Source organism: Barbatula barbatula (assembly GCF_947034865.1).
Source record: "Barbatula barbatula genome assembly, chromosome: 14".
NCBI classification, from domain to species: Eukaryota; Metazoa; Chordata; class Actinopteri; order Cypriniformes; family Nemacheilidae; genus Barbatula; species Barbatula barbatula.
This window is the reverse complement of record NC_136777.1, coordinates 16,247,096-16,264,783: the sequence shown is the minus strand read 5'-3', so window position 1 is coordinate 16,264,783 and position 17,688 is coordinate 16,247,096. Positions and strand designations below refer to the sequence as shown.

The 17,688-nt window shown below is 39.3% G+C and overlaps 1 protein-coding gene across 2 annotated transcripts in view; it reads right to left on the bottom strand.

The window, feature by feature from the left end:
- Window positions 1–14,465: 14,465 nt before the first annotated feature.
- meis1b (Meis homeobox 1 b) overlaps window positions 14,466–17,688 on the bottom strand; it is a 57,427-nt gene continuing 54,204 nt past the window's right edge. Inside the window, exon 12 of one of the 2 annotated variants that reach the window (XM_079473555.1) lies at window positions 14,466–15,952. In XM_079473555.1, the coding sequence (XP_079329681.1) occupies window positions 15,669–15,952 (284 nt within the window). In that variant the 3' untranslated portion in view covers window positions 14,466–15,668. The remainder of the gene's footprint in view (window positions 15,953–17,688) is intronic. The other variant, XM_079473556.1, reaches the window with a different exon arrangement.

Here is a 17,688-nt window from a genome sequence, read left to right as displayed (position 1 = left end):
CACACTTCCCCCATCTCTAGGAGGCCGCTTTCCAACCTGACTCGTAAATTATGCTGGATGCTTCACCTGTGAATGCTTCACAAGTGCACAGCATTCAAGAAGCTGTGTCAGGCTGATTTAAAATCTCTGTCGACACGAATTTCCAAAAAGTATTGTCAGGGACAACTCTAGGCAGAGCGATTTTACCGAAGCTCAGGGCGGCTGTATTGAACCAGAGTCAGATTTCATTTCTATGCAGAAGCTCTTACTGTAGACATATGGCGTAAGCAGGTCAGTCTGACTGCGCTGGCGGGCAGATCAACCTCAGAGAGGCTGAAAATCATAATCAATGTCATCGCGGTCCGATGCGGTGCTTACGGGAGACGCGTCGGCCTGCCCGAGGAATCTGTGTTAAAAATCTCCAGTGTTTATGTGTTAAATTCAGTTTTCCATCGAGTTTAAGGAGCCTGTCACTGAGCCTAAGTGGGAATTGACTGTTTGACGTAACGCTCCTGCTAGACTTACGGTTCTGTTTTTCTTGTAGCCTAAGCCCACACTCATCAATAGTGGGTAAAATCGCAGGCAAGGCGATCCGTCATATTTAATTGGGCCTTTGAGTTCCCAATAATAACCTTTACTGCTTCCTGAACCCATGAAAGCCATGGAAATATGATTCATTTAATCGTTTATTTCGTATCTCTTCTGTCAGTTCATTTAGTTTGAGTGTCTTACATTTCCAAGACCCTTGACATTTCTGGAAATTGCTCTGCAAATTCTATTTTTGAACAGTATAGAAGGAATGCACCACTACTACAGCTGCTAGTAGTAGTGAATTATAAATATTCTTTTAGAAAATGAGTTTTGCAGAACTAAAATGGATGACACTATGACATGAATAAGTTTCAAGTAGCAGGTGATGACAGAAGCCCGATTGTGGCCATTTCATTATTTGGCTATTCTAGACCTAGTGATGTCACTGACTTTCTCACACATCGATTTTAGTTTGAGTTTTATTGAAGTGTGTTTTGTTTAAGGAACGCCGTTACGATGCTTCCAAGCTCAACATGGCACAGGAATGTTTTCCATTGTGCATGCAACCGATGCCCTCGTACTTAAATGCATTTTTAAGCATTCATTTTTTATTCAAATGATACCATTAGCAACCTATTCATTCATCACGGACGCAAAAATTAGGTTTTATACAATGCCATTAATTATCATTGCCAGATGCAGCACACACAGCAAAGTTGATTATGGAGATTTGAATAAAACACAAGCCCACACAGATGGGTGGACTTTAGGAAAGAGGAGCCTATTTGAATAGTTTAGCAGACATTAATGGCAATAATGATTTATCCGCCCGGCCTGGGTTTTAATGATATTGTTATTTCACAGAGTTATGTGCATAATCCGGAGTCCCAAACAGCAAATAAACTCTGGCACATTATGTGATCTCAGGGCCTCATAATGATTTGTAAAACGATCATAACATCATATATTGTGCACGCAATATTTGTTTTATATTGTGGAAATAAAAAAATCAATTCACGTATAGAAACATAATATTTATTTCGAGGGAAGTGAGGCATTAGTTCTGCACTCAGCTTTTATGCATTTAAAGATACGGATCAACAATCTGTTAAATGTGTTTATTAACTATTGCATCGTTGTATGCGGAGGTGTTTTTGTTTCATTGTGAGCATTACAGGAACATTTCAACTGCTGGATTGCAGTTATCCGTGTCCACATCTGCTTTGTATTAATAACACTATTTTAACCGAGAGAAAAGACCGAGCTGTAGGTGAGTTTCATCCTCTGATGAGGCGTGGGGTCTCCACAGGGTCAGACACACTATGAGCACCATCCACCCCACCTCCCCTCTCTCAAACGCTCACATGTGCACTTTACCTATTTTCCGTCGCCCAGTCAGTCTCCCAGCAATACGCACTGCATTGTGGAAAAACAGACACTGTAGCAACTTCACCCAGGACATTATTTTTAATACATTGTTTACTCCCCCATATTTGTCTCGGCCGGTGTTTCCTGTGGGAACGTCAGAGGCTGGTTAACCTTTGTGTGTACTGATCTCTGTTTAATCAGTGAGATATGCCGGGGAAGGTTGTTATGGTGAGAGTTGCCCAGACGCTGTCAACGAGTTGTTGCTTAGGGCAATATTTGGGTTATGATGTCATAAAGCTCGGTGAGATTACGTAAAAGGCTATCATACATTATAAAGGAACAGTTCGCCCAAAAGTAACATTTCTGCCATTATTTATGTACCCTGAAGTGATCTAGTGGTTCTCAAGGTAGTAACAGGATTTCATTTTTTACTGTATGAACTCAATTCTTTTGAAAGCATTGTGTGACAGAGACACTACTAATCTTCACCTCAGCCATTCTTGTTTCAATTGGCCAAAAATTAGCTTCTTTTGTTTGAAAAGAAAAAAGAACAGAATCGGGACGGGAGCAACATGAAAGCAAAATATTCCTTTTTAGAGTGAACTATACCTTTAAGCCATGAACAGACATTAGTTTGATACTGAGCGGCAGAATGAGGGCGAGAAAAAATGCTGGCATGCGTTGTGAGGTAGCAGGTGCCAGAAGAGAGGCTAATAAACACCAGCTACAAGCTGGATACTCACTCCAAATAATGTCTTTTGGCCATGGCTGGGCCATTGATGTAACAATACTGTGTTTCAGTAATGACGCCCATGTTGGGCATCAGTTACAGATCTCTTTGCTCTGCTGTTGGCATCCGCTTGCAGTCATCGTCTCTCCATCTCTCCTTGTTGTCGTTTTGGCTCGAGGATCTCCTCCTCGTTCTCACCTTGTCATCTTTCTCTCCTCTCCCTCGCCGTCTCTCCTCTTCGGATGCGATGCGGGCCAGTTGGGATTTAATCAGAACCAGATGGACACGGTGTCGAAATTGTCCAAAAGGGTCTGAGAACGTGGGGAGCTGTCAGGCCTGCGGAGAGAGTGGAATTCTTCAGTAATAAAACGTGGATTTATCACCTCTCTACCACAGTCGTAGCCTCGCCGTGCCTCTCTCTGTTAAAAGGCGATACAGAGAGGGAGGCCACCGTCCGTTATTCTCACAAAACCCAGCCTCAGCTCCTCGGTGAGGCGCAAACTAGCAGCCTTCGGAGAGAGGCACATTAACCAAAAGCTTTTGCGTCCCCTACCGAGTCAAATGAACCTGCTAAAATAGCCGCTTTTCACAATAGGCTGTGTAATTGAAACCAGAATGTGGAGGATTTGATAAATTGCTTGACCCTGAAGGAATGTTACAGCCATAAATTTTTAGTGCGTTTTGGCTATGTGTTTGGGTAAATGCATGTCTGTGCATGCGTCTTTCGGCGCGTGAGCGCGTCTGTGTTTTTATTATTTTAAATAATAATGGGCTTTCACTGTCGTTTCGGAGAGGACACGCACACACACACACCGAAACCTTTGTGGGCCTTAAAGCACCTTTCCATTCTAAGATCAAATGGTCCATAAATCTTCAGACGTCTACGGAGTTCCTTCACGTCCTTGCTGGTTTACATTAGAGATCGAAAAATCCTTGGAAGGCAAATCATTCAATGCATTTTAAAGTATCAAAAGATGTGGAGGCATGCATGTCACGTAATGTCATTACATACACTGTTCATATCAAAACTAATGTCACTAATGTCACTTTGAAAAATTTACAAACGCTTAAAATTCTTCTTCGGAAAACTACAACTGACAAAATACTGAGGGGAAAGGGATATTTTTATATTGAATTTAGGTTTGATAAAAATATTAAGATTATAAATAAATATAAAATGAATAAAGTCGGTTTCAATGTAGATCGCATGCCCCCAATGCACCAAGAGTCAACCCTCATCGGGCTCTTTGAGGTCAACGCAGTGTAAACAAAGCGTACAATTTATGACGTTTGCCACAGCTAGACCAGAGGTCTGTATATTTTCACAATCATAATTGCTTTTTACACCTTTTCAATCATGAAAAGCCCTTTTTGTTTCGTCTTTCACCCTCTTCTATAGACTGAACCACACACAAGGGCATTTTCACCTCACTCTCAAAAAAGTTTAAATTTACGCCATTTCTTCTTTCAGAGTCCATTTCATTGTGCGCCCCCGTTAAAAGGACCACACTATGCTTGAGAATTCATACCGCGGGGTTTCTCACTTGTTGACAGTAGTTACCTGTGCCCTGGCAGACCCTTGGCCCCAGGATAAAATGGCTTCTATCACGGGCCAGGCACATAAATATTTCCCTTTCTATTTTCCAAAATAGCTTTTCATTTAACAAGTTTTATGGCTCTAATATTAAGTGCACGTGTTTTACAAGACACCATGTCCTCTGAGTCACCCCAAGGTTCTCTGCTGGTTTTTTACCTTATGGAGAAGAGGAAAAGAGGAGGGGGTGTGTTTGGCCTCTCCCAGACACTCCCCCTACTCCCCTCGGTCTGGGCCTCTCCTTGTAAGGGACATCCATGCAGAGAGTCAGGGATTCCGGGGTGGGCAACTCCCTCTGTCCACACTAGTGTGTTCTGGCCCTCTGACCTCTCCCATGGGCTTCTGATGGTCCAAACAAACCTCAATAACTAAAGTTCCTCTGTGATGGGGAATCCATGTGTAAGGAGCACTTTTGGCAAAAGATGGCCTGAGTTTGCAATACAGAACTATGGGCTCTCAGGGTAACAGTAAATATGGATATCCATTGGCTTAATTCTGAATTTGTTCTAAGGTAGATTTACGTTTATATCACAGCTTCAAGACTATACATCTCTTTATGAGGACCTGTGAGATCCTTCAAAGTTCCGTTCAATTTATGCATTTAAAAATATATTTATTTAAAGTTACATTTTTAAAGAAATGTATACTGTACCGCCTCTTAATTTAAAATGAATTGTGTGTGTATGGAAAAAGTAGTGGTGAGATCTGAACCGGCCATTCGTTTCTCTTGCCGCCGACCCTCCCTTGGGACAAATTGATGTCAAGTTGTTCTCTATGTCAGGATTAAGTGTCCGTTTGCTTTTTGCTCACATGCAGTTGGTGGACAAAACAACTTGAATCGCCTGACTTCCGAACAAAGAATCTCAACTTGGCCCGTTACAAAAAAAGATGGAAACAAAACTTTAATCTCTGTTGCTCATCCGAGCTCATGGGTTGGTCGTGTGGCTATTTTACCCTCTCGCCCGCTGGCCTCTCTGGCTTCCATTTAAAGGCATGTGTGAATAAGAGCCTTTGCTGGTCATTCTGTTCAAGACGTTTATCAAAGGGACAGACTGAGCTGCACTTGTCGTCTGTACATCACCCTAAGGATGCTGGATTGAGTTATCCATACACACATCTTTTTTTATGGAAATGCAATCGTGAAAATTGTATTTTATTTTATAATATGATTTCATAAACATGCAAGGAACCTTTATTTAACCACGACAAACAGCAATGTTACAAACAGACATCACAAACATTTAAAGAAGTGAAGTGCAACTAGATCAAAAATAATAATCATTGCTAAATAAAACATAAACCAGAAACTGGAGGTCTGGAAATACACTTAAATATGGAAGTGTGTGTGTAATTTTACATAAAGGGTCTCTATGCTTGTGCTGTGTTTATATCCGTGTGTTATTTCCAGCTCCAGCAAGAGTAAGCAGTGGTTTATTCTTGGTAAGCTGTTCTGCTTTTGTATATCGACATTTGAATATTTTTTATATTATTATTTTCAAAACAGATGCAAATGAATTACTGCGACTTTTATTATCCGCTGCATCATGATTAAACTTTGTAACGTTTTTTTTTAACATGGCTTAATTTCAGTATAGAATATTTATTCCAGTCTGTTTATTCTATAGGACATTCATTCTATTTTGTATCTAAACAAATCACAATTTCGATTTTTTTCCGATTACAAACATCACCATGTGCATAAGATAAGAATCTACACGCTTCGTGTGCATATGAAGAATAAACAATAGAGGTTTTCTTAACAGAAAAACAAACACCTTCTCACACACACATATCCAACATGGCTTTCCTCAGCTCCTGAAATTCAACATGTCATAAATCTGCCCCTCTGAATACGTGTGGCATGTTTTAAGGTTGCTTTGTCCATAATACCATAACATAAGCACACTGCAGTTGATTGGTAGACATAAACATTGACTGCAGCATGGACGCAGTTTAGCACCCAGCTACAATTCATCTGTAAACTGAACTGCTGCTGTAAGTGAAAAATCAAGGTCTGTTGTCCCTGGAGTAAGCACGGACTGAACCATCACAACAACAGCGGGGGAGAGAAATGGCTAGGGACATCCAAACTATCAATGTAATGTACTATTTCTACTTTGTTAATCTATTCAATTTGTGTTTCTTCAATTATATTTTTTTCTGTACTACAAATATTAAATGCCTTTGCCTTCATGGTTAAATTTGGTGTTGTAATACGGGATCTTTTGATAACCATGTGGATTTTTTACATCATCTAGAATATGAGTAGCGGCCTTTATTAATCATTGTGGTCTTAAATAAAACTGTGAAATATTGGTGTTCTTAAATTTGCACAACTCTGAGGAAACTGAGGATGAATGGGCCCAAAAGGGAATCATCATTTTTAATACAACATCATAGGAGCACATCAATCTACAACAAAGATGTACAGGATTAAAAGGAAATAAAGCATGACTCAGTTTGATGGATGTTGTTTTTAATGTAATATCCAGTCGAGAACACCTGGTGACATGAGACCTGTTCAACCAAACTCGGCTTTGACTGTCCTCGTAACCCCTTTGGGCCAACACCCTTCAGTTCAAATAATGCTTTTATCCAGAATCTCTACATGTGCAACTCAGGTTACTTGGGCAGTTCAAGTGCTTATTATTTGTCTTCAAGTTGTGTTTTACCCATTGACATCCCATTTGGTGGCGATGACCCTGCTTATACAAACCCTAATAAATTCAAAAATGTTTAGCGTGTAAGACTAACATTCTTAGATGGATCTCGGGCAAATCCATCACAAAGCCTAACAATGGGCTGCCTCGACTGCGACGTGACACGCTAAAAGCTTTTATGCTAAACGTGCAGGCAAAGTAAAGTGTGAGGGGTGGAGGCAGAAGATGTCTTATCAGATGGATTTGTTTCCTTTACATCTAAGCGGAGAGAGATTTATCTTGGACATAAACAGTTTGGACTGCAAGAATGGAGGTGGCACGCCTTTGAATCAGCTCAAATATTTGGGCGTTCTGTTTCAATCTCTCTCACACATCAATGAATTTATCTCTTGCACTTTAGCTAATCCTTTATTCGTCTGAAATAAGCGGAGGGATTGGCTGTTATTTCAACATATTGCTACAGGAAGACTTTAAATGGCAGTGGTAAAAATATAATTGCCAGCAGAACACATCGCCCGAAAAACCAAGGGTGCTGCAACAGCTCATGATGAATAAACTAAAAAGGAAAAAATGTAGACATATATTTCATTCTTTCAATGCTTCAGAAATATATAAGAATAATATAAAAATATACAACAATATAAAGCAAATCTTGTCATGCAATCTTTTCCTTACTCTGTTCTTAGAAAGTTTAAATAAGCGTTTCCTTTAATGTTTGGTTTAGGGTAAGTAGCCGATGGGCTCCCCACTGTTACCTGATGACCTTCACAGCAAACTGTTCACAATTTCTGACTGAACCTCTTGTGCGGAGTCAGTCAGCCACTCTGATAGACTACATTGCTTTTTATAAACTGTCTATGGATCATAAACTACACAGCAGAAAGCGTGGCTTTGGGTTGAGCGTGTCTGTGCAGGAAGAGGACCTCTGGAGGCTGCTATTACTACAGCTGGGTCTTTTTGTCCACATATTATAAAGCCATTTCAACATATGCTCTAAAGATAAATGTGTTTCATGCATATGTGCATTCAGATTTTTTCAATTGCACAGTTGTGGCCAAAAATGTTGTCATTGAGGTTCCATGATGGTTTTAAACTGTAGTATCCCATCCCCTTGTTGCCTGAATGAGCGCACCTTAAACGTGCTCCTGTAAAATAAACAGTCTTATTGGTATAAACTTGTGGCCTGTCACATGGTCTAACGCCAGATTCACCCTTGGGGACTGCAAAGTATTAAATCCAAGATACTTGTACTGTAACAGTAAGCTCGCGGTGAAGGATGAGTGAAAGGAAAACAAAACAAATGACTAAATGAATATGAAGATTTCCAAATAAATGCAGGAATGAGCCAAAAGGATAATCCATTTTGATTCTTCGGCAATGATGTAATGACTCCACTCATGTACAGGTTCACAATAAGTGCTGTCAGTCAGGCTAAGATTGATTCTTGCTACACAACAACTCCATAACAAGAATTTACTGTAGGCTTGGGTTTGAGGCATGGTAACAAAGCTACACACACAAATAAACATGAACATAAATAAATGAATAAGAAGTAAATTTGCATGATCTTTTTTTTTACCAGAATGCAATTGTGTTTCTAGTTTCCCCGCTCTTGTATCTACAAGTAGGCCCAATGCATTAGTGATAAAGCGTGAAAAAAAGGAAAGGAAAAAACAGCAGCATAAAACAAAGTTATAATTAGATCGAGTCTACTTAATGAACATCGCATTTCTGAAACCTTGTAGTGGAGTTGCGCGTGCACCTCGCTGCAACAATAACAAAGTATATGCGTTTGATTCACGCGCTAAGACTTCAGGGTGGGAAAGTGAAAACACGAAACTCCGACAAACTGACAAGGTGAGAGAGTTTCTCGCTGACATTCTTAACCCGTCGCGGATGTGTGCCTGATAATTATGCGTGCTGTAAGGCACAGATACACTCTGGGTGTTACTTTGAAATAGCGGATTTAATTCATCATTAGGAAATGGTTGTCTTAAAACGAAGCTGGGTGTGTGAATAAACAACTGTTTCATTTACAGCCTTGGAGAATCAGTCCTGAACACAAAGACACCATGATGAAATGCAGACCAATACTTAAATAAGGACAAAAAGAAAATGACGGCTTGGTGGGAGAAATACTTGATACATTTTATGGGATATTGCTATATATGACTTTTATTTTTCCGCTGATGTGAGGTATAGTAAAAAGGTAGACTCTTTTTTTGTAAACACTTTATACTATATTTTATTTAAAAATTTTACCAAACATTTGCTTTGCTTGAATTGTTGAGAATTATAAGAACAAAAGGTGGTGGCATTTTATATTGAAGATATTTGAAAATGCATTCATTAAAAAGTTTAATGATATTTAAGACGTATTAAGTAATAATAGTCATATCCTCATTTTTAGAAAGCTATTTTACGTTTTCATTAAATCATAAAATCAAATTCTTTAAAAATACTCTTATTTATTCTCTTATCCACCGAAATGTGTAGGGTATTCGAGACGATAAATGAACACTGCAATAATAGGCTACTGTAATTTAATAGCTTATTATTGAAACTTTTCTTTTTTGGCCATTCTTGGCCCGTTTACAATCTGATTTTTTGCAGCAAAACTGGCACATCAAAAAGAAACGTTCCCATAGACCGAATTACAGCCTCTGAGAATAAATAAATGAGGAGGCCACTGGCCTCGGGTCAGAGGTTTATCACTCTTCTGCTATGCGAGTGGAATTTGTGACTCTCTGCCTTGTCTCAACTTGCAGCTCACATATTTACCTAAAGCAGTAGTGACCTTTTCACCTTCAGTTTTAGTCACGTGACACGCGGGGATTTTCTACTGTATCACAGTTTCTGTATAGGCTCAACACTCATTTATTTATTTTAAAATTTATGGAAATTTGGTCATGTTTTTCTTTTTTATAATAGTGCACACGTGATCAAACGTTAATTGCATTGCATATATCAAAATTACGAAATTCACATTTTTATTAATAATTAGATATTGTTAACAATATTTAAAATAACGGTACCTAAATATAGAGTATAAAACTACACGAGCAAAAACATTTCAACGAATAAATAGGAAGTATAGACTAAAAACTAGGAAACATGCGTAACACGTTCGCAACAGTTTTACATGTTTCATTATTCATATCTTAATATTTTACATTGTAATTGTAGATCGAAACAGAAAAATATCTAACCCAAGTTATGCATTTTCCTATTTTTTGTTTTCTAATATTTATTCGACAAAATGTTTTGTTTAGGTAACTAAGTTTTCTTAATCCCTTAAAAGCTCTCATAACTCGATAGGCTCTTTGAATTTCGTCTTTGAACATGTGTTGCGTTTATCTTTCTCCCCTAACAACTGATGCATCGTACTTCAGTGTCTCACCGGGGATCAAAGCGGCGAGAGAACATAAGTGGTTATTGTATAAGCGAAACATAATACTTCATAACATAAAAGAGAGCGGAGAGATGATGCTGCTGAGTGCGTTTTGGCATTCATCGGGACTGTTGGGCAGGTGGGGGTCGGTGAGCTCTCATTAAAGCCTAACACACAACGGCTATTATTGGATCGAATCTCACCTGGTGAAGATGGGAGACGGGCTGGCGCACCTTTCACTGACATCCGAAGCTGCTTTACCAGCTTCTGTCCTTCGTAAGCTGCTGCCGTGGTGACCTTGATAGTGAGAGCGAGAGAGAGAAAGATACCAAGTGCGCGTATTTTTTGTACCACATACCAACTTGCAAGAAGCAGACCAGCCGTCTTTAGATTAAATTATTTCAGTCTTTTTTCAGTCTTTACCATTTGCCAAAAATTATGACCAATAACAAAGACTATTACTAGAACCACTAAGACTCGGACTAACACGTCTCCATTCACTCCCTCGAATATCTGTATCCATCTGTCGACAGCCCCCTTCTGTACCATAACAAAGCAAAAAGCCTCACGATGTGCAAAAATAAATAGATAAATAAATAATCATATATTTACATGTCATTGCTGCCGTTTTAAACGCGTATGCGTTGTGTGCGTAAAACATAAACATGCTAAATGAATTTTTATTTCAATTAAATGTTTCTATTTTGAATGTAAAAATTCTTGAATTGATACAATTTTGCTGTTGTTTTTATATAATTGTTCAACACATTTTATGCAAGCCTAACTGCAGTCTTTTTAAATAGAGGGGCACGATACACTTGCTTAATTTCGTTGTATGCTACACATGGTAGAATTGTCCGTCTCATATGAAAAGGAAAGGACGCATTGGTTTGATTCGTGGGCTCACCAACCCTCCCTCTGAAACCTGAAACATGATATTATGACTTCATTTGCGTTCTTCATTTTGGTCCTGACGTCTAAACCCATCAAGTACAATCAGTAGAAAATACCACACAGTTTTAAATATGTTCATCTGGGCTGTTGGCACAAAAGATAATACAATTGCTTTAAGTCCTTTAATATTCCCCCCCTAACAAAAGCATGCGTTAATAACTTAATATGTGCTGTTTGCTATTTTTCTATAGAGGGAAAAAGTCAATTTTGATGTTAGTGAATTGTTATTTAATTTCATATGCTTTTTGGTTTCACGAGGCTTCCACAAATTTTAATTATTTTGTTATTTCTTTGGGAAAAAATCCTTAATTGTGGAGTATGAGGCGGTTTAATAAGCGCTTATTGAATTGAAAGGACAAGAAAGCAATCCTGCATACTCTAAGCCCAGAATGCATAGCCCGCTTTCATTGATCACCCCCTTATGAGATAATGCAATTACAAACATCAATAAGGAGCTGCGAGGGGAATCATTACGTGGTGACAGTGATAGATGATAGTGCAGAAAATAGCGCGTTTCTCTCCAACAATCCTGGAGCCCAGGGGCTTTCAGGGGTGGGCGAAGTCACCAAGGAAACAGATGACATCCAGAATGACCATGGTGCAGTTTTGGACACTCCATCTCTCCAGTCTTCTGGCTAGTAGTCCACCAGCTGCCACCTAACATTATTTTACGTGTTAATACACTTGGTGGGTTTCTTTAACAAAATTACATTTGTATATATCAGGAAGCCTTTTCGCTTAAGCCACACTTTTACGCTTTTAACGACATAAATCTGCCTGCTCTTCATATTTATTTTTAGACCATTGTTTATTTGTTCTGTGCATTGATATGGTGAGATTTGCATGTAATAATTCATATTCAGTTTGTTTAAAACGATTTCAAAATGCATTTAATAGTTAATTACATAGTAAAAAATGTATTTGTCAAAATGGATTGTTACAGCTACAACACATATTCCACTATATAACGCGGCCTACAGTATTTGGGTGAACGTGTTCTTTCGAACGTACAGGCTACATATATGTTTGAAATACCATAGTTAAAAAAAGGTTGATATTATTTATTCGGACATTGCTTATTTTGCAAGTACAACAATTGCTAGGCCTACACGAAGGACGTAATCCGCGAAGAACGTAAATGCGCTTTGTTTCTGCAGTATTTCTCACTAACGTACAAAAAGTCACAGACACAAACGCACACTTCATTGAGAGTGGACATAACCCTCTCAAACACGACCAGTGAATCTGACCACATTTGCATTTGCCACTGCTATTGCTGGCGTGCTGAGAGGACACATGACCCTTTGTGAAAGTTTTCAAGCTGAACCAAAACTGCTTGAATACAGAGTACAGAAGACAGAAACATGCATGCAACAGCACAACCCATGCTGCTCTTTATGGGAGGCAGAAAGTCCTGTTTGGGCACCTCTGTGCTTATGGAACACATTTCTTTCAGTCATTACTCACAGAGTTCAGTACGTGGTCAACGGCAGATAAAAGTTTTCTTCATTCTTCTTAAACAACAGAGGGAAAAGGCGTCGTCCCTATATGCGTTTGAGAAAATCAATATTCATGCAAATTTGCGTAGAGCTGTTGCAAAGGTCACGAAACACTCTTTAGCAATTTCTAACTCAACCCAACTAACAACAAAACGTTTTTATACTTATTCTCTGACACGTCTGGCATGTTTTATAAAATACAGACTATGAATATATGCAAATGGTGGAATTCAAATACACCTTTGAGAAAGGTGACACGTTGCGGTTTAACATTAGCAGTAGCCTATGCCTACAGGGACACTTTTCATTATTACATCGTAGTATTAAACAGCAGCAACAATAAAATGTGTATAGCCATTGCACAAAATATTTGTATATTAAGTAAACTACATGAGGTTTTTTAATAGCCAACTCAACGTCCATACTCCATATAACTTGTAAGCCTAACGCCTAATTTAAAGTGTGACCAAATTACATTACAAATTATATGTATATACATTTAAACCTTAAATGATCAAATCGCTCGTGTTAATTTCTCTAAAAACCTGTCGATATTTGTACAAACGCATGCTCCCTCAAGGACAGTTTTCCAGATCCCCTAAAGATGGCAGTCAAACATGGGATTTATCTCCGCCCGGGTCTCCAGAGCAGCGAATGGCGAGCGGTTGAGGAATTCAAATCTGAGGAGCTGAAACGGCGTCATTAAACCGTCGCCTGTGTCCCGCGTTGCTTGAGAGGAAAACACTCGGAGAAGAGACGGTAATAAAAACACAATGGCGATGGAAAACTGAGGGACGGGTTGGTGAAAGGGAACTTATTGATTTATTATGGGAGTGTGGTTTCAATCGCCCCTTCTGCTGCAAGATGGGTAACTTTCTTAAGCATTCCCTGAAGAACAACGTTACACCAAATTTCCCTTTCGTGGTCGTATCCACCGCAAACATACTTTTCGATTAGGTGTGTCTGTTTTAGTGTTATGTAAGCTCTCGGTTTTCGCGGGTAGCTTGGAAACAGTCGTCGTCTGGAGAATGCCGTTTGGAAGGCTCTTGACGGAGCCATTGAGTGTGTGAAATAAGGCGTGAGGGGGAACTAATCTTCCCATTTAAGTGTTTGTGGAAATTTTATCTAAATGAATTTTAATGCTAAACGGAGGATAATTCTTACGTTATCCGCCCCTACCTCATCTAGCCCCCAGTCAGAGCCTCCTTCAAATGGGCCGAACATTTGTTGCACATGAGCAAAAAGAAGCTCAATATGCAGCATTCAGACAACGCATCTTGACTTCTTCACTTCTCTTTTTGCAGACGAACGCTGGAACCTGCTTGTTTCTGTATTTTTGGCAGGTGTATTTACAATATAGCCAATATGTTCTGATTGTGTGACGACTTTAAGACAAAACTGTACTTTCCACGTGGCTTCAGTTTGTTTGTAAAATGAGAAAGTTTACAAAATTACATTACGGCGTTCTTGTAACTCAAATTATGTGTTATTATAATTAATTACAACCATAATGCATAATTACAAGGATCTCATAAAATAATCCTGTTAAAGTCTTGTTCTTCATTTATATAACTTTGTACTATTTAATAAAACTGTAAAATGGTCACTGTAATGTTGCAAAAACTGCAAATCCAAAATAACACTAATCTTTATATCCTATCTAAGTGCTCGTAAATTCCATAGTCGTACAAGTAGACTCAGACACAGTCTGCACTCTTAGATTTTCTGTCCTAATTGTGGGAAAGGGGGGGGGGGGGTTGGTTGTAAACTATCATATACTTTTATTATTATTTTTATTATGACACTCTTATTTGGTACGTAAGCTTAATGCAATTCCCCAAATTTAATACATCTACAGAGCATCATGTCTAGTCATTATTATGTAGGTTACATTGAGCAGATATCAAACCATGCATAGAATGCACAAATATATAAAATATACTGTAGCTCCATTTCCCCTCTTTTTACACAAAATTTATTCATTTACAATGTATACATAAACTCTTCAAAATCCAAACAAGTGATAGCAACATGTTAAACCAATATCCCAAAAAAAATTTTTGCTTAAGCAAAGCATATGTTCATGAATCCCGACATCCCATTTATAACTTGAACTCTGAAAGTTTGATGGGCTGACCTTACACGCACACGCACACGCGCACACACACACACACACACACACACAATCACTCGCGCACACATGCTTGATTTTTACATTCAACTTCTCTCATCCAGTAATGGTAAATGAAAACAGTTTTCATTGGTTCCGATGTTGATGTTTTAAGCAGGGGGTGGTTCCATAAGGAATGCAAAACGGAGACCTCTTGAAAGACGGGGGATGTGACTCAGACAGGTGGATATCACCCTTTGTCTTCCTAAGGCCCTGATGGCTCACAGGAAATCCGCGCTCCCACAGGACACAAAGAATGGCCTGGCAAAACGTGTATTCAATGACTTATTGATTTATTCACATATATTTTTTTCGGGTTTAAACGCAATGTGATTTATGGAGGAGGCCAAAAGTCTATGGAGATGGCACACACATAGTGTGGAAAGAAAAAGTTCACATCCTTTTTTAAAAAATCTATTAGAAACAACATAATATGCAGAACAATACGATAGCATTTACAATACTTTTTTCCCAGTTCTTATGAAAGTCCAATGCGTCACAATTTTACAACAGTATACAGTATGTCCATATCCCTTCCCTCTAGAGGCTGATATAGTAATAAATTCAATCTTTCTCTCACGTTTTGTTTCTAAGCAAAGGGCACATCCTTTCAAAGTGTCCCATAGTATTCAGAAATCGGCTTCTTTCTTGGTCCGAGTCTATAGCCAAGATTCAAGCTCCTCAGTCTCTGTAACAAGTCAGTTTGTAATGGGTGCTACGCAAGCACCAGGAAAACCAATCGCAGCTTCTCTTCTATCCATCACAATCATTTAAAGAATCCGTTTTAGTGAGTTACTGGGCATGGATGTCCATGAATTGTCCTCCCATTGTAGGGTCTCCTGGATTGAACATAGGGGGGCTAGAGGCTGACATGGGCATGGCAGGGTGAGGCGGTCCTCTGTGCATCAACATTGCCGGGTGGTGGTGGTGTCCAGGGATGTAGGAACGCATGGGAGGGCCATGCCGCAATTGAGCAGGGTGGTGGGGCATCTGAGAGGCGCTGTAGCCTGGTTGCCCCATAGCCATACCCACCGGGCCACCGTGTGACAGGTAATCCCCTGGCATGCCTTGCAGTCCTAGGGAGGAAAGAACGAGAGTTTGATTATTGAAGCTGGATTTGGAATAGTCAAACATTACACTATTAATATGATCCTGTGTTTATAGAGGTTTTCAAGTCCCAAGGAAATCTGATTCTGAAATTAAAGCACCAGAAAGGGTGACTGAGTCATGTGGTTGTAAGAGAAGCTTTTGAGAAAGGTCTGTCCTTTGTAATGAATGGGAAGAGAGTAGATGAGGAATACATGTAGTGGGAGAGGGTGCCTCTCGAGGGACTAACTCACTGGTACTTTGCTATTGCATGCACCAGGGATCTGTACTTAGTGCTGTATCCATCAGGCCTAGAATCAGCCATAGCTTTACTAACCCAGTCAACCGGACGGCTGCCCTTCACTAAGGTCAATCCAGAAAGCTATATTAGGCCTCAATGATATTTTGAATATTCATGTTATAGTCACAATTATTTCTCTGTGACTGTAGCTATCACTATTTTATGTACTTTTTACATGGCCAATAATTTTTCTAAAGTGCATGTCTTTAAACTTGTGTTGTCCCTGCTTGTGTTGCGACTTGCAAGTATTAGGATTAAGACAGGTGTTTTTAGCATATCTGTTCTGAACTGTAGTGATAAAAGTGACATTAGTGAAATTCACAAAGCAAAATTTAAAAAAAAAATTGATTGTTCACGGATAACATGTTGTAACTACCAATTTTTAAATTGTGTTAAAACTTTTTGGTTTAGCATGAAAAAATGCACACTTTCAATTTTCCTACATCAAAGTAATACCAATATAACATCCAGCACTAAATGACACGTAGGTAGAAATTAACTGGTATGCATCCCTGGCACGAGCCAAGTCTTTTGCCAGAGGAGACCACAACAATGACAAATGAGGTAAAATAAGCCATGCCTTTATTCAATGTTCTCCCCTCACTTATCTCACTTTAAACACAATGAGCAAAGGTCTGTGGCTCGCTCTGAGAGTCCCTCTGAGAAACGCTGCCATTGTGCTCAAATTAAAGACGAAAGGTGAAAATTTACAAAGGCCGTCACATGAGAGGCCTCACCTGGGTGCGTGCACGCGCCAAAAGCAGAAAGGCCACTAACCCTGTGACAGCAGCAATACAAAGCAACAAATCAACGTCTAGTTTAAAAAAAGACCTTTTGTGATTCCTCTGGTTATGGGTCTTTAGGTTGCAGCTTTTAAATGGCATATAGAGTGGTCGGTGCTTTGCACTAGCATATGAAGCCGTAATCTGTATGCCTCTGCAATTATTCCTTGCTGAAGGCCTGACCTGAGCTTTGAGAGGTCATCAGCTGTATTTGATTTCAATCCGTGAACATGTCGTTTGGTGAATATGACGGGGAGGAAAACATCCAGTCTATCAGAAAAGCAATGTTCCACTGCAAAAAGGGCACACGTTGCAAATGCGTTTTTTCACTTAATAAGTCAAATCAATACATTGAGTTCCTTGCCTGTCTATTTTCAGAGGTGCAATGGGACCGAATCAACAGGGGATGTTTGAGACACACAATACGGGAGCCAAATCCCTGAAGACCCTTTTCCCCCTTAAAAGAAAAAGTTCAGTGTAGAAAAATGGGTACCTTGACCCTGCAAAAGGTTAACAAACTTCTGCTTAATGGTTGGGAGGAATGAAAATTCAGACAAAGGAGTCTCCAGCAGGGCTTCCAGCTCACCAAAGCATACCAGCGGCGTTCAAGTATGGCTGGGGAGGGTCACATTTTTGTCCATAT